Source organism: Megalops cyprinoides, chromosome 23 (assembly GCF_013368585.1).
Source record: "Megalops cyprinoides isolate fMegCyp1 chromosome 23, fMegCyp1.pri, whole genome shotgun sequence".
NCBI classification, from domain to species: domain Eukaryota; kingdom Metazoa; phylum Chordata; class Actinopteri; order Elopiformes; family Megalopidae; genus Megalops; species Megalops cyprinoides.
Window position 1 is genome coordinate 3,190,845 of NC_050605.1, and position 22,673 is coordinate 3,213,517.

General features: G+C 46.2%; 2 protein-coding genes across 3 annotated transcripts in view; both read right to left on the minus strand.

Moving 5' to 3' along the window:
• Positions 1-12,083, minus strand: part of LOC118770406 (calcium/calmodulin-dependent protein kinase type 1D-like) — an 87,634-nt gene extending 75,551 nt beyond the window's left edge. For both annotated transcript variants that reach the window (XM_036518053.1, XM_036518052.1), the window contains exon 1: positions 11,983-12,083. In XM_036518053.1, coding sequence (XP_036373946.1) covers positions 11,983-12,077 — 95 coding nt within the window. In that variant the 5' untranslated portion in view covers positions 12,078-12,083. The remainder of the gene's footprint in view (positions 1-11,982) is intronic.
• A 3,292-nt stretch (positions 12,084-15,375) lies between these two features.
• Positions 15,376-22,626, minus strand: cdc123 (cell division cycle 123 homolog (S. cerevisiae)). Its single transcript, XM_036517996.1, has 13 exons — positions 22,514-22,626; positions 21,796-21,867; positions 21,603-21,657; positions 21,399-21,431; positions 21,039-21,134; positions 20,177-20,283; positions 19,515-19,563; positions 19,323-19,398; positions 18,658-18,780; positions 18,182-18,210; positions 17,533-17,640; positions 16,993-17,130; positions 15,376-16,596 (listed from the first exon to the last, which is right to left on the minus strand). Exons 1-13 carry the CDS (start codon positions 22,585-22,587, stop codon positions 16,558-16,560), a joined length of 999 nt encoding a protein of 332 aa, XP_036373889.1. The 5' UTR covers positions 22,588-22,626; the 3' UTR covers positions 15,376-16,557.
• Between the last annotated feature and the right edge of the window lie 47 nt (positions 22,627-22,673).

Below are 22,673 nucleotides of genomic sequence, written 5' to 3' on the forward strand. Positions count from 1 at the left end.
TCCTCACCAACCAATACCACTCTCACCATGCAAACATGTTCCCTCAACAAACCACATCTGCCTGCCAACCAACCCCACCCACCACCAATCAACCGCACCCCACTCCTAAAACCGGCCATACCAGCTCCCATCTCCTCCACCAGCCCCCAGCCCAACACACAGACCCCAACGCACTGCCAAATTTATTTACTCTCATCCCAATCAAAGACTGCCAGATCCCTCACCAAACTCCTCACCCACCGCCCTGATCCCAACAGATGCGCAATGCTGGCACAAAATTGGCATAACGTTGACATAACGTTGCTGTGATGTGGCAGTCCACGCTGGCTGGGCTGCCCACCTCCCAGCCTGCCGCGGGCAGGTGCAGGGATGTCGGGGGCCGGGGACAGTGGATTAAACACGTAAATAACACCAGACAGCGCTGGCAACCTCTCGCAGTGCTGGAGCTTGGGATTAAATTAAAGAATGTGCACTGTGTACTGGAGCCAGAGACCATCAGAGGCTCTATCTCTCACGGTGGTGTATAAACTGACCCTAAAGCCCAGCCTCGACACTCGTGGGCGGTCTTAGCGTGGAGCGCCAGGCGTGGGCGAACGCAGCGGGGAGCTCAACCATGGCAGCTTAGAGGTGATGACACCATCATGAGAATGCAGGCTCTGGCGGCTGCCCCCCTGACAAGGGCACTTGGAAAGTACATGAATAAAAATAACACGCATCACATCTGAGGCCATGTCTGAGCCCAGCAGCTCACGGGCTGGGGGTGTATCCCAACTTCTGGTCTGTCACGGGGCCGCTATCCCCAGTCTGCCGATTCGCTAACGCTGAAGGGATTCTTTATGAAGAATCTTCTCAATGAATGAGCAGAGGAACTGACAGCCACCCCCCCACTACCAGACCACACACCCCAATCGCAAGGCCACTGAGCTGGAGTTCGATGCAGGTGGATGTTAAATGGAGAGGTCTTTGGCCTGCCTCGAACATGGCTCCTCAGAACAGAAACATACGTTTATCAGCCCAGAGGCCAGTATGGGGAATCTGTTCTGTAAAGGTCCCAGGGCCAAACCAGTCACAGCGATTGTGACAGTGACGAGGATGAGCGTGAGGATGAAGAGTTCGGTGATATACATGGACCTTGGAGTCAACAGCAGTTCATGGGAAGTGCTCTTACATGGCAGAGGCACACAGAACTACCAGAATCTTTTATGGGCCATGTGCATGCACAGTAAACATGGAGAAGGACAAAGGTCATGAGAAGAGTGAGAAATAGAGAGAAAGAGAGAGACAGGAGAGAGAGAATGAGCCAACATTAAACAGATCTAAATATACTACCTTTCTTACTCTACTTATTATATTTTTGTTTGTTTGTACATGTCAGATCATGCATGTAGGTATATCTTCATTTTTGTTTTGCTATTATGATAGTGCTAATAAATAATGCTAGTAAAATAAGATGTATAAATTGTGATGTTCTTTATTATTGATCATCGTCATTGTTACTTACGTTGCTTATGTATGATGGTTTGGCAGTGCAGACATTGTTATCTGTCATGGCAGCAAAGCAAACAGAAAGTGAACTGAGAGGAGACAGGTGGCCATACACCGGGCTCCGCATCTAAAGTGAGTGACAAGCCTATGCACCTGCTCTGACAAGGTGGCAGCAGTGAAAAAGGAGCGCGGGAGAGGACGGGGGGACGGTGACAGAGGGAGAGGGGGATGAGAGAAGAGAGGAGGAGAAGGGTACAGGCGTAGGGGTCTGGAATGGGGCCCCGAGGCGGGAGTCGGTGCGGGCAGACAGACCGAGACGGCCGGTCGCAGGGTGACCGCGTGTGTCACCAGTCGCTGCGGGCTCGGCCAGAGAGGGGCGCGGTGCGCGAGCAGAGCTTATGCAGGGGTGCCGGGGTCAAAGTTTGAGGTGAGTGTGACCTCACCCCAGAGGAGCCGTGGAAGACGAGCCCAGCAACAAGCCACATAGGAGCCTGCGGGCAGGGATGGCTCATGAAACACACATAGATGCCATCTCTTTCGCTCTGCTTTTCTCATCTCTCTCTCTCTGTCTCTCTCTCTTTCTGCTCTTTTGATTCATTTCTCCCTTTGTTTCATCTATATCTTTGTCCCTTTCTATCTCTCCGTCTGTCTCTGCATCCGAGTCTCAGTGTCCATCTCTCCATCTCTGCCTTTGCCTCTGTGTGTGTCTGTTTCAGTCTCTTTGTGTCTGTGTCTCACCGTCCCTCTCTCATCTTCCTCCCCAGCTTCCTCTTTTTGCCCTTTTCTCGTTACCCTGCTCTCTAACAACGGCTCTGCTCGGCCGTTTGGCAGAACCGAGCGGGAGCTCTCGACGGGCGCCCGAGCCAGGCATCGATTCCCTGGCAGAGCGCGGTCGCCATCCTGCCGGGACGCCCATGAGCCGGAGCGCCCGCGTCTGCCTGCGATGACAGCGTAATTGCCGTGCTGTTTGTAGCGTGCTTCCCGCCGCCCTCCACCGAGCCTCTCCGCTCTGCTCCGACAGCGTCCTTTAAGGAAATGTGTGTTCAACAAACTGCCTTATTGTATTATTAATGAGTACGTGGCACCACTGCGTCTGATATGGTAATTATCTGGCACATTCTGGAAACCCGCGGAGCTGCGGCTTTCTTGTGGGACGCGGTGAGTTGCCTGTTGTCAGCGCGCGGCGTTTGTGCGTGTGGGCGTGCGTGGGTCCGCGAGCGCATGTGTGCAGTGCAGCCTCTTATGCAATTGTCGAGGATTACTCAGTTGGGCCAGGCTTTGCTTTAAGAGGAGAAGAGTCTAAAACGAACAGCGTGACCTCTCGCAGGTCTGAGCTAGTGGTGACAGGGGGTCAGGGAAAAACGGCCCACGTGGGGGACCAGCGGACCAAGCTGGTACAAGGACAGAGGAGCACGGACACCCCCTCCCTGCAGGGGGGCAGACAAGAGCCTCTCAGCGCCTTTCCACGGGACCCTGTGATTCTCTGAGGTGTCTCACACCATAGTAACACCTTCTGGGTAGAAGTCAATTCTAATAATACAATTCTAGCAGCAGAAAATACTCCTCCAAACCTGGACCAGCTGATTGTTACAAGCAGTCGGTTCTTAACATCAGAATCACAAATAAACAGTGAAGTAGACAGTATTATGATAAAAATTATCATATGTCATAATAAAATATTATAAATTATGTCTTTCTTATATAATTGAGAATGCCCTTAGCCAAATTCTTTAAAATAGAGCAAAAATATATTTGAACATGCAGTATTTTTATACAATTCTTTATAAAGGGAAACAGAATAATCTGTTTTTTTCTGCCATGTTGACTGGCAGCCAGGCACTTAGCTAAAGTGCATAACTGTTTTCCTCAAAATATTTTACATGCTGAGTGCTTCAGTAAATTGCATCCGGTTATAAGATATTCAGAATTCAAATGGCTTTTTTCCTACTGATTATGCACCATTGTTCTTGATTGAGTATCGTATCACATGTTGTGGGGGAGACCAAAATTATTCTTATAAGCAAACTGCTTGACTTTAACAAGCGGTGTATTTAAACAAACAGTATTAGTATGGGACTGATTCTGTCTCAGAGTTTATCACCACTATATGCAGCTAAGTCTTACATCAGAGGTGCCCTATAAAAGGAGTTCACTATATTCATGTTCATTCAAACACTTTGGACTTAGGTACATTGATCTCGGTTTTCTTTGTAGCAGGAGGGGTCCACACTCTGTGCTTTCAGGAATTCTCTGCTGCGTGGGCGTGTGTGTCGTGAGAACCTTTCAGAAGCGTTGGCAGAGGGGATGGGGGCGGTGAGCGTAGGTGAGGTGGGTTCTTCGTGGGGTGCATCGTGTTCCCATTGCTCTGGGACAACTGTTAACCTTGAAGTGCCTCTGAGGTGCTGTAGGCCATGGGCTGGTTCTTGGCGACTGCTGCACCCGCCAGCGCAGCTATGGCATGATGTAACTGCCAGTAGCAATGAATGCTAATGAATGTGCAGGGGGGGGGGCACATGAAGCCACTTCATATGTTGTTTGGTGTCATTGCCCAAATCCCACACTGTTGAGAAATCAATATCGCAAGCAATTAGTGTTTCTCAAGCCCCCCCCCACTCACACACACACACACACCCCACCAAGGTGGTCTGTGATCCAATTTGCCTCAGTGAAATACAGTGAAATATGACAATGCTGCATTGTACAGTGTGAATTAGGACAAGGATGCTGGGGGTGAGGATGTAGTGGCGTTTAAGGGCAGAAAGGTAGAAAAACATGGGAATGAGACTTAAGTAGGACAGGGTTGATGTGCGCAGGTAGCTAAGGACAGGATTTTGAAAGTCTGAAAGGTGAACTCTCTATAACTTTAGAGTTTATACCTGTAGCCCCCCCCCCCCACACACACACACACACACACACACACACGCCCACCAAATACCTTACCTAGGTTTTCGCTCCTTCTTTCTCTCTCCCTCTCTCTTTCTCTCTCACACACACACACACACACAATAGCCCTACACCTTTTGCTTCTCTCCCCCTCATACACTCACCAGATCAAAGGCTACACAATCAGCACAGGTTCACAACAGCACTGCCAGCCAATACCTCCATTGCAGCATCACAGACATTCAGTTCTTGAACATGGGAAGATTCCTTAATGATTATAAGAACACATACCGAAAATAGTCTAGTTTCAGACTCTTGAGGATTGGAAATTACACCCCCTGGGCACAAGGGCGTTGCTCGCGAGGAAAGTGCAGAGAAGTAATTAGTTAGAGTTCCTTGCTTTTCTCCTCTTTCAATTATCGGAAAATTCAACTGAGTATCAGATAAAACGAAGGAGAATAATGGAACAGCCAGAAAATCTATGCCAGCGCACCTTATCTGGGTAAACATGAACTTCAGTGGCTCGGTGGCAGGTCGGCTTCCGAAAAAACTGGGTACGGTCCGTTCATGCTGCATGAAAACCTGCATAATTTCGCGGACCGCCGCGAAATTAACTCGGCGACCGTAATCTCCGAGATTTGAAAACGGACACCGATGACGGTCGTCACGTGCTCGCGGGTCTTCCAAACACCGGTCCTGCAATTTATGATACAGCGACCGTCACCTGACGTTTTCTCTATCCCCACGGCGCGCGTTATACCGTCCTATGAATAGTAAAATAATCCGATTAATGGATGGTGCTTACTGTAATATTTCTAATGCTCTGCACTCAGCAATCTGCGTTGCATTTTAGGTCATGGATGTTTAATCACCTGTAGGGCAGGGGTGTTTTGGTAAGGAACGCTGTTCGACGGCATGGTCATGAACGACAGGGAGGGCGAGGGAATTGAATCGGAAAAAGAGCGACCTCGTTTTCGCGATACAGAAAAAAGAAAACACTCTCATCGCTTTCTATCACCCGCCACCTTTTTTGGTTACTAGAGCAAATAACCACTGTTTGAAATATTGCTACGCAATGTAAACATACAACACCGGTGCGGCTATTCACTGTGGTTAACTCAGAGCCTGAGTAATCTTGTTCAAACATCTGACGCGAGCTGGGAATTGAACAACTGCAAATTCTGCTTAAAGAGGTGGTGCCAGCCAGCGACAAGCGTTTGGAAGGAAGACAAACGATCCACATCTTCCAGTACTAATATTTCCATTATTGCGTTCAAATTGTTACAGAGATAAGACCTGGCTGCACTATTACAAATGCCAATTTTATCTTTTTTCTGTTTAACCCCATTTTTATTTCTATTATTTGTTGTTGTTTACGTTTGGAATATATAATGGCATGTCGTGCCGAGAGACCTAATGAAACTGAAAATCGGAAATTGAGAGAGAGGGCCTTCAGGAAGGGGTAAACAGGGTGAGAGAGAGAATGAAGTGAAGGGACAGAAAGAGGGAGGGAAAAAAGGAGAACCAGAAAGCATGGAGCAGGAGCAGAAGAGATCAAGAGGAAGGGAAAACAATGGCAGAAAGAGAGCAGGTGCCACAATGAAGGAAGGAAAATGAAGGGAGAAAGAGAGTGAGAGAGCAGGTGCTACAACGAGGGAGGGAAAATGAAGAGAGAAAGAGTGAGAGAGCAGGAGATACAAAGTGGGAGAGAGAGAGGAGGAGGAAGGGGGGGGGGCAGGGAGCCAGAGCTGATCCCTGTGTTGACTGGGAACCCTGTGAAGGGGATAATCCACGTCTCTTCCTCTAATGAATGCAGCGCTTCTGCACAGATCAGTCCGATTACTGCCTGCTTTTAATCCTGCCGAGGAGCTGCAGAGTGAGAGGAGGACGGCCGCGGGGCTACCTTTTGGGGGGCTATTTCAGGTGTTTCAGGTGGTCAGTGGTCTCTGTAGCCTGCATCTGATGGGTCAGCCAATCACAGACAGACTTTCAGGGAGTCAGCCATCTCTGTGGCCTGATTCAAACGGGCTGACCAATCTCAGAAGGTATCTCAGGGGGTTAGTCATATCTGCAGCCTGAGTCAAACGGTCCGACCAATCACGAAAGGTGTTTCAGGGACCATCTGAGTAGAGGGGCCCTCCACTCTGTGATGTTCTGTGGGTTGGCACCATGTCTGTCAGGTTGTTGGGTGACTTCCACTGATATGTGATGCCCAGCTGACTCACTTGGTGCAGTGCCACACAGGCCTCAGGTAATGTGCAACACGGGCCAGTGCCACCACAGTTTCACCACAATCACACCTACAGCCTGTAACACATCACGTAGAGTTTGAACACTGCAAAGTTATGTTAGCTGTCACGCCATATGATGTGGCTGCAGTTTATTCCTGTGGAATAGCTGGACTCTGGGCAGACACAGTATGTGAGTTTTGGAAACAGGGCACCTTGCAATGTGTTGCTCCTCACAATGCAGCTGTGATTGATTCCTGGGTGTATCAGAAATGTGTCCCTCTGGATGCCTCCCAGAGCTAACCATCATTCATTCTGAAATTTTATTCGCCCTGTGCTGAAGCAATATCTGGGCACAGGCTGTAAAGGCGCCCTGTGGTTGAGTCTCACCCCACAGACTCAAGGTTGTGGAGCGTGCAACTTAACGAAACCTCTTACCCCAAAACTAGATTTAACCCGGAACCCTAAATGGGCCTGTCTGGCATACTTCACACTACCCTGCTGTGGTCTGAATGCAAGGATAATGTTACAAAAAAATGACGCGCAGGACAAGCTGCAGCCTCAGCGTCCTTCCTGTGGCTGGGTGGAGCTGCTGCGCTTTAAGCAGAAGAGCCGGGGCAGCGGAGACCCGCAAAAGGGACGCTTCGGTTTCTGCCCAAGCTTCTGGTGACACGCTCTGACAGGAAACGGTGCGTACGGTGCAGAGAGCAGCTCATCGATGGTCCCACATCGCGACGGGGGTCTGTGTTGGAGCGTACGCTGATCGTTACGCTGACCCCTCCCAGCCTCTCAGGGGAGGACGACACAGGACTGGGTCAGGACGGGTCACGAGGCCCATCTACGGCCAACTCAGCTCACCCGCCACACCTAAATTGGCTTCCGCTGATGTTGTGCTGTTCCGATCAAAAAATTTTAACTAGCTTTGTTCTGTAGCGCATCTGGAGTGCCCCCCCCCCCCCCCCCCCCCACACACACGCGACCGAGCAGAGAGAACCGCTTCCTGTGAGGCCTGCACTCACATTCGCGTTCATATGGCCAGGGCGACTCACAAAGCAAAGGTACAGAAGTTCATCAGACAAAGGCACAAGAACAACAGCGCTTGCAGATAACATCAAAATACATCTGCACATTACAATCTCTCAGATGGTGATGCAATAATGGGCATCGCTGTGGATACCGAGGTGCTACAATGCATTCAGCAAGTGTGACAGTACCCTACAGTACAGTGGCAAAAAGAACAGAAAATATTAAAGGTTTGGTTGGGTAGGGGAGAAGCTTGCACTCGACCCTTGTCCTCTAGTCAGTGATGCAACCCAGCCTTAAAAGCAGAGCCTTTAACTAGAATAGAGATAAAGATGTCTCGCGATTGCATCAATGTTTTATGCATGGCGATGATTTTATTGTTCAGAGCGTTTCGCTGGTTGAAAAGCCCGACCACTACAGCTCAACCGAGACAAAAACAGAGACGGCTCTTGACAAACCTTTTCAGACGCCGACTTTACTGGAAGGGGAATCCTTGCTTTTTGTTCGCAAAAAAAAACTGTGCCAGGTGGAAATATTGCTAGATTACTCTCGCAGCGAGAGACATTTTGGATTGATTCGCTAATCAGGCAGTGATGTCCCCCTACAGACTGAACAACGATTTTAGCTTTCAGTTATTTCTGTAATGGCTCAATCCAGTTTAATGATATTTATATTTCAATGTGCGTTGTGCTTTGAGGAGTCCCTGCTGGCTTTGAAAAATCACTATCAATTCTCGATGTGTTAGGCTAAAACATAGCGACATATGTGTTTCTGAGGAGAGCGCTGAAGTCTAACGACGGATTGTTGACTGTTTAATTGATGACACGCTTCAGAATTGGTGGCAACTGCAGCCATCACTGATTGCCGGGGGTTTTTAATTCCAAATTGGAATTAATTTTTGGACGTTCGAGTTCTAATCCAATTTGGGAAAGATGATTTACTTGGTTACTCGTTACCAATTAGCTGATGTTCCTTGTTGTCACGGAAGCAAGAGATTGATTAGTCGTGTAATTACACTGATTGCGCACCTGTGAACCCGCAAGATGTGAGCTGTGAGCCGAGAGAACGCATCAGCACAACTGCTTTGAGGTATTTCCTGAACAATTACAATGTTGAGATGAGGCCAGCCTCCTGTCTTTAACCCCATCTTGTGCTTACTGTGCTTAGAGTTACAGTTTGTCAAGTTTAGCTTACATTAACCAAGGCGCTTGCTATTTTGGTCGTCGGTCTCTCATATTTACCGGGTGCATAGGCATCATTTATGCTGGGGATGCTGGGGACATGTCCCTGCCACTCTTTGTCGTGGCCCATTTGGCCCCCACCACTTTAAAAAGGTGTGAACGCGTCGAACCCGTCATTGTGCCCAGCACTTTTCAAAACAAACTGACGCCCCTGTGGGTATGTACACCTTTTCTTTTTAACCAATCAGATGAGGTTGATTTAAATGTCACCACCCAAAAGAGAACCTGAGCAACCAATAAGAGCTTTGTGTAACCATGTAGGACAGAGCATTGCTTGTCTTTCTTCTCACCTAGTTTAGCTGTTACTTTTTCTATGCTGAAGGACAAATTCTGCTGTTTATTAGACCAGGTTCTTACTAGAAATAACAGTTTTATTAGAATGAACATAAATGTTGTGACCAGCTTTCAAATTAATGGCTGGTCACGGAAAATGGTTCTGGCTTTTTGAGAGGAAGTCATGATTTTCAAACCCATGGCCCATTGAAGCTACCTCCCACAAAGTCGCCAAGATTTTGAACACCCCTCCATCTGCATGTTTGTGGAATGGTCTGACACCGCAGGACTGGTCCAGCTCCATGCCCGACCCTGTCCACTGTTAGAATTGGCCAGCATCCTCACAGATGGCCCTGCTGCCATCCAGAGCCAGCAGAATCGGGCTCGATTCAGAGGAACAGACGTCCGACGTGGCCTTGCCGAAAATCCCACCCAAATCGCCATGGGTATGGGAGGAAGCTGGGTTCCACAGGAATTGACCTGACACTCAGAACCTGACAGAGGCCATAACGAGAGATGTGTTAAGCAGTAAACACGTCAGCTCCAAAAACCACCACATCTATATGATTATGGGTCGACTGTGACAGGAAATCCTACTCCTGACATGTATCCACGGATACATTGCTAACCTGGGTTAATGATACGCATCTCAAAGCAGCAATTACTTGCACGGTGCAACCACTATCCCCTGTAAGCACACTGCTGCCATGACAGGGTAGAAGTCACAGAGCGATTGTCCAGCTTGTGCGTAAGTGAGTGGGGTTTGTGTCTGGATCACTGGTCTTGCGGCGGTCCAAAACTCTGAAACCCTGAAAGGCTGTGAGCTTCTTTCCTGACTGAGTCATACATGAGAAATTTTAAAACTGCTTGGCACGTAGCCTTCGGTGCTGGCTCCAGCATCTTCTCACACCTCCTCTGAACGAGTGAGGGGTGAGCACGGAACATGAAATCCCCCTGGGCTCATACAAGCGAGATCTTCCACTTTCACGCCCACGCCCCTGCTTCCTCCCTTCTAACCCTGTGAGGACCCTTCATTCAGCCAGAGCGCTAATTAATATTCAACCTTTGTGCAGGCATATGAATTACAACTAGTCACGGGGGTATTCGGAACCCATGGGCACCGCCCACAGCTCCTGTGGCTCACGCTGACTAGCGGGGTCAGTCAGAGTTGCCATGACTCCTGCATCCGGGTGCCAGCACGAGAACCACCTCATCGGCCCCTGGTGTGTGATTGATTAAGGAGCTCCTTATGGGGCTCAGACAGGGCTATTTCTCTCTTATGCCAGCAATAACATACGACACAACACCATTTGCAGATTCTGTCATGCTTTTCTAAAATGGTATGACCACTCTCACACTGGTCAGTTTTCAGTATGCTTTATGCAAGATTCAGATCTGCAGCAGGATGTGGTTCTGAAAACCTGACTTTTCAGCATTTTGCTGCTCTGTTTACTTTGCCCTTGGACAAACTTACTGTTTACATTGCTTTTACCATTTCCCATTACCAACACACCCATGCGCGCGATAGTCTCTGACTACATTAGTTAATTCTCCATTAGCAAAGGGGGAGAGCATTAGCAATGCCCAAAACATATTACTTGCAAATGCCCCACGACCTTATCTAAGTGCTTGCCATTTACATATAGTAAAATAATGGTATAAAATGAGTAGTATCGTCATCGTAACTATTATTATTTATGTAACGTGGAAAGAGCAGACCCGTCTATTCCCGGCGGCTTTCCCCTGTCCCTTAATCCGAGTGCGTTAATCCAAGCCTGTCCCTGATTCGCTTTTGCCCCTGCCAATATCACTCACTTTGACCAAAAGAATTAAATGACAGAGCCAGAAAAAGGGAAATCGCAACCTCTCCGTTTATGGATGAGAAAATCCACTGCACAAGCAGCGACAGACGAACCGCAGCTGTGCCTGTAGTTATTGTGCATGACGGGGCATTACCGTACTTCTCTTAACTACACTATACTGTATACCCTTTCACATAGGACCGCAATGATGTTGCATGCTATTGCAAATTGTCCGTGACACCACTGCCAAACCAGACATGGGTACAATATTTGTCTAATATTGTGGACAATTCGTCTAAAATTGTACTCCTTATACGAACTGCTGGGCCACGACCGCGAGTAATTCAGGATCCATAACAACATGATAACCACCACAAGTCAAATCGCTCCTTAAAGGTCGAAGACTCAATTAATTTCGGTCTCAATTCTCCCCAGAAGAAAGGTCATCGCGACCGTTATAATACAGTTTATCCGCGACGATCTGAGGCTGATTTACAGATGAGTGTAGAGCAACATAAAGGGGAAAGCTATCCACCAAATAAAGGCAACCTTTCTAGCGCAACACGAGCGCCTCTGCGAACGTGTGCAGTTTATTATAGTAGTCCTCTGTTAAGCAGCAACTAACAGTTAATTCAAACAAGGAAAATGTCATCTCAGTCTTGGAAACCAGTCTTTAAATTAACAACTCCCTGTTGAAATGTTTCCCAACCACTTGATACCTTGTCCTTTCCATCTTGTGTCAAACACATTTGAAATAAACATTTAAAATACCCGAAAACTGAGCAGTGGTCTAAACATTGCCGTTGCACGGACGCAAACAGACGATTAGTGGGTATTCACGGACGCTGTGTTTTTATTTTGTTTTTTATAATGTTCCATCTGATGTTCCGTCAAAACATTCCCCGTTACGAACTGCCAAAGAGCACGTCACTATTTTCGACAACAAAGTTTCAGGGGCCTAGTGCATACGATGCATTTTGGGGACACGACTTCCAGCTGGCTATGACAGAGACACGCGAATTGAAACGACATTTTAAAGTTACTCACGTTCCAAGGATCTCCTTGAATTCAAATATTTTCTTGATGTCGTCGACTTGCTTTTTCCACGATCCCGTCCCGGACTCGCCATTCTCCCTAGCCATGATGGAACCGGGGGAAACGCAAATAGAGAATTACTGAACCCCCCAGAGTAAATAACCCTTTCCCACGCTTCGAGTTACACTTCCTGCTCGCACAGGCTGCCACACGCGGAGACCCGAGTCGGACAGTTTTCCCCTTATTGTTTTTTCCTTTTTCGATCTGTCACCGCCGCCCTCGATTTCTCTCCTCTTTCTTGGTCAAACCGAAGTGTTCTGCATCTGCATGCGCCGCAGAAGAAGACGGGTTCTCTCCCGGCGGATGCACCTGCAGGTTAGCGAGCTAATCTCTTTTACGTAAATTGTTGGGGTAGGTGTCACCTTCGTTTTGCAGCGGCGAATGTCTTCCACGAAGGCCTTTCACCCCTCAAAGACGTGAAATTCCTTGTACATATGTGCGATCAAACCGATTATTGCGGAGACGGATATTTTATTGAGCCACGCTGACTGTGCCATTGGTTGTTATGGCAATGAGAGAACGAGTAGGATGCTGCTCACCGCTCGAGCTGTCAGCGTTGTGTGTGTGTGTGTGTGCGTGTGTCTGCGCGCGCGTGTATGCGTGTGTGTGTGTGTGTGTGTGTGTGTGAGAGAGAGAGAGAGAGATAATTCGCATTGCACCAAAACCACGGTCACGTCCAAGCCAGGGGGGAGCACTTCTAGCAACACAACGAACAGGTTTTCAACATGTTTTCCAGGGAAATATAACACTGTAGAAATTCATAGTAATTTGATTTACAGTAATTTGTACTGACGTTATGAAACTAAACGATGCAGAAATTGCTTCTGTACGAATTACATTTCATGCAGTTTTAACTGAGAAGCGCAGTATTTCGTTCGCCTAAATTTGACCGGTACTCTTCTGTGCCGCAGACTGCCTTGCCGACAAAAGCCAGTTTATTTGAGGCAATCTACAGATGTTATTGAGGCAACTTTCAAAATTAATATGATTTTCATTAGCTCTACATAAACACGGCATAGATTTCATTGAGTGAGTCAATTGGAGGTGAAAACGTAGACATTGAGTATCAAAAACCGAATGTTTAAAATAGCCTAGCTCTCGGACAGAATATGATCAACGGACTTCTGACAGGTTATCGAGACAGTACATCAGCCTGTTTAAGAGTAAAAGCAGGTTAACCCTTTCTTATCCTGATACACTGCGAGTGCTTCATTACATTTGTTGCTGGCTCCGAGTCCGTTCATTGTCACATGGATCACGTCGCCTCCAGCACTTATATGGTTAAATAAAACCCATTTCATAAAGCTCACATGGTATGTGTTGTTTTTTGGAAATGAGTTCTTTGTGATGAAGCTCTCATTTAGAATAAAGTCAAAACCTAAAATGCCTTGCAGCCCTTCTCTTATCCCTCCCCAAAACTGGTTACCACCAGCTTCTACCATGACTGCTGCTTTCAGGTGTTACTCAGACCAGAACCTCCACAGTGGGTCTGATCTCAAAAGAGCAACTGCCTGCTGTCCAATGCAGGGAAACACCTTCACCTTTCATTAGAATAATAAGCTGAGATCAGATGGAGGCAACATATCAGCTGTACTTCACCCCCTACCCACCGTCCCTCATGAGGCTGACACTTGGGTTTGAGTGTCTGTGTGTGGGCTTGCTGGGTCAGTGTGGCTAACAGTAATGTGAAGACCGCAGTCACTAGCAAAGCTAGTGTGACAGTGTTGGCTGTCCCCATTCAAAAAAGGAAACCTTATGAAGGAAAGTCACATCACGACCTATTCCGTGAAGCAGCAGTGGGGTGTTCTGGTCTGCCAGGCCCGCAGGCGGTAGAACAGGCCTTGAGCGCCCCTTTCTCATGAGTATTCCAGCTGCAAACTACTGCAGCTCTCCCATTCGAGAAAATCTATTCTCCCCTCTCTCACACACACTCTTTCTCTCTCTCTCACAGTACTGGACCCGGCACTGAGTCAGCAAATCTCTCAAGTTTGATTTGGCACAACTTTTCACCCCCCCCCCTTCCTCCCTTTCTCTTTTAGGAGGATAAAAGGGGAAGGAGTCCCAGTGGCCCCATCAATGATGTGGTTTATGTCACCCGGCGAGCAGACTTTATTTTATCAGTGAAGCGGGGGCTTGCAGCTTACGGGCCAGAGCGCAGCTGAAAGCGAGAAGCCCCTGGCATGCTAAAGAGGAGTCCCGACGCTGCAGTGCCTCGGGGCCGGAGCCGCTCCCCTGGGGGCTAAACAGGAACCTGTGAGGGGGTATGGGGGGGGCAGATTCTACACCGAATTCTGCAGAGGGAAGCACTGCGTCGCTTGGGGGCCTTCACCCCAATCCGTCATCTCAACGCTGGGTGTCAAACACAAGGGCGGTGGGTACAGTTCTGGATCTGAACCCGACTGGGGTTTGAACACAAAACCTTCTGGTGCTGGGTAAACGCCACAGTGCACGGCGTGGAGCGTTCATTTGCTACATGAAAAGCATTAGCATGACTAAAATGCTAGCCTGGCTTGTCGCGGGAACAATATGTTACATCTTTGGCTGTCGGACGTCAAGATTTATCCTGGTCTGCAGTGGCAAGCAGATCTGTCAAAACAGGAAAAGGGCATAAAGGAGCTCTATGCAATTCTGAGCTTTGTTTTCCATTCTTGTTCCGATCAATTGCAGCTCTACGAGGTGTCTGATCCTCCGGCAGAGAAGCTGAGGTTGTTTGACTCGCATCTGAATCGATGGCGGTGCTTTGGTGGCCTGTCTTTCAATTGAAGGAAATCAAGAATCTATACAGCGGCTAGAGGATGAAATTCACACAGACCGATCCATACATTTATTTTTTTCCCCAGGCAGGAAACAACAGTTTGCCTCATCATTGCTGTACTGAGCACAGTTGCAAAATAATATTGATGTGTAACAGCTTGATAGCTAGAGTATCAGAAACAGTCTACACAATGTACCAAGCATGATACCAAGTACAAAAACACTGCACACTAAACATCAGATCTAGACTTCAAAATTTATGCGGGAAACAAAATTTAATCTGCAAATATAGGCTTTCTATATAATCACTGTATGAAGACCGCTGGTACACTACCCTCGTATAACTTGCCAGTTCTAAATTTCAAACATATCTTTGAGAACTTTCAAGGAGGACTCTGTTTTTGGGTGTCTAGCACCCCCAAGAGGATGACAAGGACATTACAAACTTATTCAGCTTTAGCGACTCAATACAACACAGGAGAGAAGTCTTTTACATTAATTATGATGAGCAAAATAGTATGGATCAGTTTTACCAACTATAAATATTCATTTTCTCATATGACTGACCTGACAGGCAATTGTACAAATCCTATGCAAAAAACGTCCCAACAGTTTCAGAACACAAAGCTGTCTTATCCAACCATAACAAGCTCATATTAAATTATTCATTCTGGCCACAATGTGCAAAAGCAAAAAAGAACACCGTGATCATTATTTTACACTGTAGCATTATAAAAGCTATGCCATTTATGGTCTTCCTCAGAAGTGGACAGAGACAGTAGACAGTAGACAGCAGACAGTAGCAGAGGTTCACACACTTAAGCTTTATTACTAGCTTTATTTAGCACTGTTATTCCACCAGCCCTGATTAAGTTCCAGAAACACCTCACAGAGCAGGGGCTTTTCCACTGAAAACACTCCTGTACAAAATAAATATATGCAGCGGTAGAGTGAGTGTTTGTGACTGGAATGTTTTCCTCAGATTTTTGTTTTTAAAGTCAAATAATTTGTTGCATATGTTAGTGCCTAAATCAAATGAAAAATGAGAAGTACTTGAATTTGCCAGTGTAAAAACAAAACAAAAAATACGCTGGCCTTAAAACTCAATGTGTTCCCCCGACGCACTGCGGAGGTGCTCTGAGAGCCTTGCTGGGGATTCCGCAAAATGATGTTTAACCCCTCTCTCAGAACGCAGTGTTTCCTTTAGTTAATGCAGGGAGCGCTGATGTGATGGAGTTGCTCCTTCAAAAGGCCAATGAAGATAAAAGGTGACGTGGACAGAGGTTCCACGCAGCTGACTTGTCTGGACATATACTGCTTTGCTAGACACAGAGCAAAATGGCTTCCAAGCCCTTTGGCCAAAACGGCTTCCAAGCCTTTTCACCAAAATGGCTTCTAAACCATTCCACCCTTTGCTACACTCTGAACACAAGCAGGCCACATTGCCAAGCCTCACTTTTCATCACAAAAGGAAATCATTCAGCAATGAAACCATAACGCTAATTCAGCTTAACTGCTACACACTACCCATGCCTTTAATAAATGAAATAAACATCCGTATGTTAACACTATTGATTTTGAGAACCCAAGTCCATTCCGAACCCAAGATAATATACTACAGAGGGAGTATCTGTCTGTCCGGTCAAAAAGAACTATAAAACATAGACAATGATCTACAAGCATTCAGCCTCTGCACTTCAGAAGGCATTACAAAGTACAGAAGGCATTACACTCCCAAAACGCTTGGCCTTTCGTTGCTGCTGTCCTAGTTATTCACGCCTCTTCATCAGATTGTTCTTGCTGGTTTTTCTGCTGCAGAAACAAAGAATACATCCATGTCAGCTTAATGTCAACATTAGTCTGCTTCACAAACAGTACTACGTGTGTTAAGCAGCCTTTCTGTTCAATGTTAAATGTTACTTTTCAGTAAACCACTAACGTAGAACTCTCAAGTGACCAACCAGAGCTATTAATCAATGTGCATAGTGGCAGGACGGATATTCTATATTATGACCACATATTCAGCTCCTGCACTCATTAATCCCTACTTGAAGACATCACTTTGGAGGTTTATTTAGTTTACACCACTGTGAACCTAGCTGTGTGACACAGTTACAGTATATGCATGATGTTACAATGAGACAGTCTGTTAAGCACAGAATGTGGTGCCATGTGGGTTGGGCCCACTTCTTAGAGGGAGCCTCTCACCAGTTTGAGGAAGTCGATGAGCTTGTAGGCGTCCTCGCCGGTGGAGAGGTCGACGAAATCACGCGGCATCCGGTAACTGAGGCAGGGGCTGGGCTGCACTGTCACCTCACTGGTGGTGTAGCGGAACACAGGGCCATCCTGTGCGTAGAACCACACACACACACAGTCACACAAAGACAGACACATTCACATGTACAGACAGACAGACAGACAGACACATAGATAGGCAACATTTCTGTTACTGTGTGGGGCATGACAGGACATGCTGAACTATAAGACACCTTACTCAGTCTGCCTTGTAATACATTAACATAAGAGGGCACAGCTAAAGTATGGTGTTCAATCTGAAATGTGTCATCAAAATACCAAACAAGACCATCCATTCAATCCAATGCAAAGTTAGTTATGCTATGAAGTATGATGTATGAAGTTGTTAGCTCACTGCTCTAAAAATCAGTAACCTGCTTGGAAATGGAGGTGTGGTATGTTGGGAGATGAAGGTATGTTAGGATATGACGGAGGTGAGGTGTCAGCTCTTACCTGTTGGTCAGGGTCTCTTTCTACCTGATTGGTCAGCTCCTCCCAGGTGAAAAGCAGGGAGTCGGTCACCTCTCCAAAGGGGTTCAGATCGATCACCCACACCCTGCCCTGTTGGCACAGGTGAGAAACATATGTGATCACATAGTTACCATTGGCACGTGGTTCATATTCTGACCAGCACAGAAATTTGTGGGTGTGTGAGGAGTGAGGGTATATGCGTACGAGAGAGAGAGAGGCAAATGGGTAGTCAGATTGGTTTGAAGCTTTGCCTATTATCAGCAGGGCTTCCCTGTGTTTGAAGAGCCTCTGTCCTTCAGTGTCTCTGTGATCTTTAACGAACCCAGCAGGTTTTCACATCGGTCACATGAAACACTGGTTTATTCAACTTGTACACCTGCCTGGCTGAGCCAACCACTACACCAGAGACTTTTAAAAAACACCAAAAGATGGCATTTGGTGTACTTGCTGAAGCATGAAAAAAATGTTCCAGGTTGAAAAACAACTGGTCACATGCTTGCTCCACTTCTAGAGTCCAACCAGGGCACAGTCTGTAACCAACACTGAGCTCCCAGAACAATGGAACAGCAGCCAGAGGGTATCAAATTACCAAAAGGCAAAATTAAGAGGACAAAAACAACCTCTTACTTACCTCACTATCTCTGTACACATCCAAAACAACTGCAACAAAGAGCATGTTATATGGATTAGTACGTACTTACATAAATATAGCATACTGACTTTTGAAATATGTTTATATATGACTTTAACTTAATATAATCAGAGAATCAGCATATCAGATTAGTTTAAAACTGGTATCAAAGGACAAGTGTCGAATATTGCACCGTCTCAAAGTCTTACAGAGGACACCTGATACAGTATACCCACAGTGGCTCTGATGTCATTCAGACAAGGGCTGGATTTAAATAGCTCTGTCAGAGCTGTTTATATGGGTGCTGTAATTAACCACCAAAGACATGACATCTGCTCCGTTCTGTACGTACACACACACACACACACACACACACACACACACACACACACATACACACACCATCAACATAACTGCCAGCCAATACCCTCACTGCGGTATCACGTATGCACGCACACAGCCACATGCACACTCACAGTCCTCGTCCAGGAATTTGTACTGGATGTGATCCCTGAAGAAGTCGTGGATGGCGCGGCAGATGTCGTCCTTCTGCTTGGAGATGTGTTGGTAGTACTGGGTGTAGTCCCTCTGGGAGATACCTGGGGAAGGGGCGGGAGATCGTGAGGGATGTTTCCCTGCTCAGACACATACAGTATCTCTACATGCACAGCATCACACCCCACCCTGACTGGGTTACCACACTGGCAGTGGAATGCTCACATGGCAACAGGCCCTTCCTGTCTACACTATCACAATTCATCCATAACACAGTCAGTCTGTCATCTTTCCCTACCCCCAAACTTCTTTTTCCCATGATTTCTTTCTCTCTGTCCCTTGGTCTTTGCTCTGTCTCCTTGTATCTCTCATTATTAGTTTTACCAGTTTTCTCTCATTCACACCTCCTCCCACCTTATTCATTTTCTTTTATAACTCTATCAGTTGACTTGCCACCTCACCAATATTGGGGTCAATTCCATTTAAACTCAGTTCAGGGAACTGAAATTCAATTAACGAACAGAAAATTGCCCATCATTTTCTATGCAGATTTTTCAATTGACTTCATTAAAATGAAACTGATCCCAGCTCTAAAACCACTCCCTGCCTCCTCTTTGACTGGTTGAATGGTCTCTCCGTTACTTACCAATCAGCTTGTTCTCCTTGACGAAGCACCGAAACTCCCCTCCCGGAATGAGTTCACTCCACTTCCTCAGTACGAGCTGTGGGTGGAGGGAAACACAGCGCTGTGTCTCAGTGTGCAGCAGAAGCAATGAACAGACAATGAGCTACAATATGTGAAGTTGAGGAAACACAGCACTGAGGTAAAAAGACGCACCTCGAAGCTTATCTCTGGATCCGGGGAGTCATCGTTGCACAAGAGGAACCTGAAAAACAATTTTCCAAAGATGGTGACAAACACAGATGGCTATGCTTCCTGTTGCATCATGGTGCTTTTCGGTGAAGTGTAATGACAATCCATTCACATACAAAGTACCTTCTCTGCACAATTTGTGCAGAAGGGAAAACTAAGAAAAAAGTAAGAAAAGCTTCTAAAAGCTCTCAGTGTATGCTGTTGTCTGAGGTACACAACAGCTAGCTGCACTTTTAGAACCGGCACAATCATCTTTTTGAAAATGAGAGTTTGTTGAGAGATAATCAGAGCACTGGGGAGGGCTGAGAAATTGGACGGAGCTCAGGGGATGGTGGGAGGCGTGGTCACTTCTGTCATTGGCAGAAAACAGAGGCCGGAGGAACATTACAACCATCTATTCAGCATTAAAATCACACCCGTGTACTGAGTGTAACGCCACATGTCAATTACAAGACATTATGGAGAGATGCCAGAGCACGCTTTCCCGGAATCAGCACAGACACTACCACTGGGTGCCTGAGCGAGCTGTTTAAAGAGTCACGTGCACAGGCTGCTGTTGTTCAGGCTAACTTTGGGCCTCTGAACCACGTGACCCATTCTAGCAAACGGTTCAGACCGGCACTCACGGCTGGGTCAGGTCGTGCGTGATGAAGTCAGAGCTCTTGAAGAGCAGGAAGACGTCGCTCAGGCTGTGGCACTGCAGGGAGCTGTTCAGGGCGATCCAGTTCGCATCCTGGAGGGAGACAACACGTGCAGCTCATGTAGGCCGGGGGTGATGTGTTATCATGGTTAGCATTTTAAACATTGCCCTTTCACTGCAGGGTCACAAGTTAGCATGGTTGGCATTTTACACATTGCCACCTCACTGCAGTATAATGAGTTAGCACAGTTAGCATTTTACACATCGCCACCTAACTGCAGGATGATGTGTTAGCACAGTTAGCGTTTTACACATAGCTATCTAACTGCAGGATGATGTGTTAGCACAGTTAACATTTTACACATTGCCATCTAAATGCAGGGTGATGAGTTAGCACAGTTAGCATTTTACACATCGCCATCTAACTGCAGGGTGATGTATTATTATGGTTCACATTTTACACATTGCCTTGTACAGATGAAATCAAGGTAAAAAACCCACTCAAAAGGATATGAGCTGTGTTTATCCTGCACTTCAAACACACAGCATTCAGAATTCAGCAGAGTAAGACAGCAGTGTTGAAAAAAAGGCCTGGTCTGATCTGCGGTCTTGACGGTTAACTGGGTTTGACGCGTCAGTCTGGCTGCATGTACTCAGCCTGAACAGCACCAACTACACACATAATGTAATATGTTAAGTAATGTGTGAGTAAGACTTTTGTCATCTGTTGACCCAAAAACCACTACTACCACCTTGAGCACAGTGTTGTAATTGCTACCCCTTGAACGAGAATTTTGGTTTGTGAAATTCCCTGTCATGTTTTCTGTGAGGTGTGGTGTGGCACTCACCCGTGGAGAACTCCAATTCAGTTTGGGGAATACCCTGCCTCCCAGGGCATTTATGGCCTCCTGCACTTTGGAAGTGAATTCTGGGAACTCTGGAGCCTGAGTTGCAGAAAAAAGCAACTGTAAGTGTCTATTCCACAGCTATGCGGTACTAGAATGGTTATGACTAGAGCTACAGCTACAGAGCTACTAGAATAGCTATGACTACAGCAACAGCTATAACAGAAATATCCAAATCAATTCTCTTTACTTTTCTGTGTCCATGTTAATGCCATGACCCATTTTAAATGGGAAGGTTTGATATATGCAAATGTTCAGCACAGACAGAATTCCTCAAGCACAGGATTGGACATGTTGACTTACTGTGACAGTAGTCGTTGTCTCATCATCTGACCACTGTAACGCAATGAAAAACACATGAAATGAGACAACTTTAACATGGATCTCAGCAAACATGAGAACATACAGTCACACAACTTGTTTAGCTACAACAACTCAACAACCAATAAGAAAACTGCATTTTCAAAATATTTATTGGATGTGATATTATAATATTTCACGCCTTACCTGGATGTCTTCCTCCAAGTCAGAGTCATTGCAATTTGTTGCTGGCTGTTGGGTGCTGTTTTCAATAGAAAATTTGCGGTTATTGAACAGTGCTGTATTGTTTCAAAGGCAAATATGAACGACAAGGACTGATTTAAGTGCAGTTACACCACAGTCATCAAGGTGAGGCACAACGGAAAAGTGACAAGCTTACCTCTCAGGAACTACAAGGGTCCCGTCGTCGAGTAAATATTCAATCACATTCTGAGGCAAAGGAAGAATCAAGCTGGGATGAAGAGAAACAGTGATGACAACATGCCCAGGTGAATAGATAATATATATAATACAATAATCATATAATTAATTTAAATAAGGCGTGATCATGACAAGCCACATTGCCAACGAAAAGGCATATGTGCTTTCATACGAAATGGGAGCTCGGTTCATTTAATGCTAGCACATCAATTCGAAATTGTTCCTGCATTACACAAGCTATTTTCACAGAAAAGTCTTACGAATTCTTCATGCCATTTTCCGTGTATTAGCGCTTACAGTAATCTATTTTTAGTATGCTACCGGAACACAATTTTTCACAGCTGTGGTACTGATTTAAAACTTACTGGGGGCCGCTTTCGTTGTCCATGTAATTGTTATAAATGAGAATAAAGGTTTAAGTTTTGACTGATGACTGCCTCACACCACACAATAGGTTACATAGATCGTTAGATAACAACTGTGTAATTGGTACGAAATAATACATCTTTCTTTCCAATCAACCAATTTACTCTATTGTCACTTGTACTGTAACTAGTTTATGCACGATGCTAACTAGTTAGCTGATCTGAGGAAGCTGCGCATTATTTTTTGCAATCAAGCAAGTTGTCCAAACTGGTATTCCAACATTTGTTGACAGAGAGAAAGCTGATGGTTACCTTTTAATCGTATGTTTCTTGAATATAGGATACCAAACCGAAAACTGACAGTTTACAACCTGTTCTTTCTTCATGCTTCAGCCACAGACAGTGTATCCAGCTGTAAAATCTCCTCACCCACAAAACGGATCGAGCTGCGAAAGGTTCCGTCACAAATTTC

Coding starts and splice junctions, on each gene's coding strand:
- cdc123 (XM_036517996.1), bottom strand. CDS start 22,587: ATGAAGAAAGAACAGGTTGTAAACTGTCAGTTTTCGGTTTGGTATCCT. Junction 21,432..21,602: donor ACTTGGAGGAAGACATCCAG/GTAAGGCGTGAA, acceptor ATTGCGTTACAG/TGGTCAGATGATGAGACAAC. Junction 16,597..16,992: donor TCATCGACTTCCTCAAACTG/GTGAGAGGCTCC, acceptor TTGTTTCTGCAG/CAGAAAAACCAGCAAGAACA.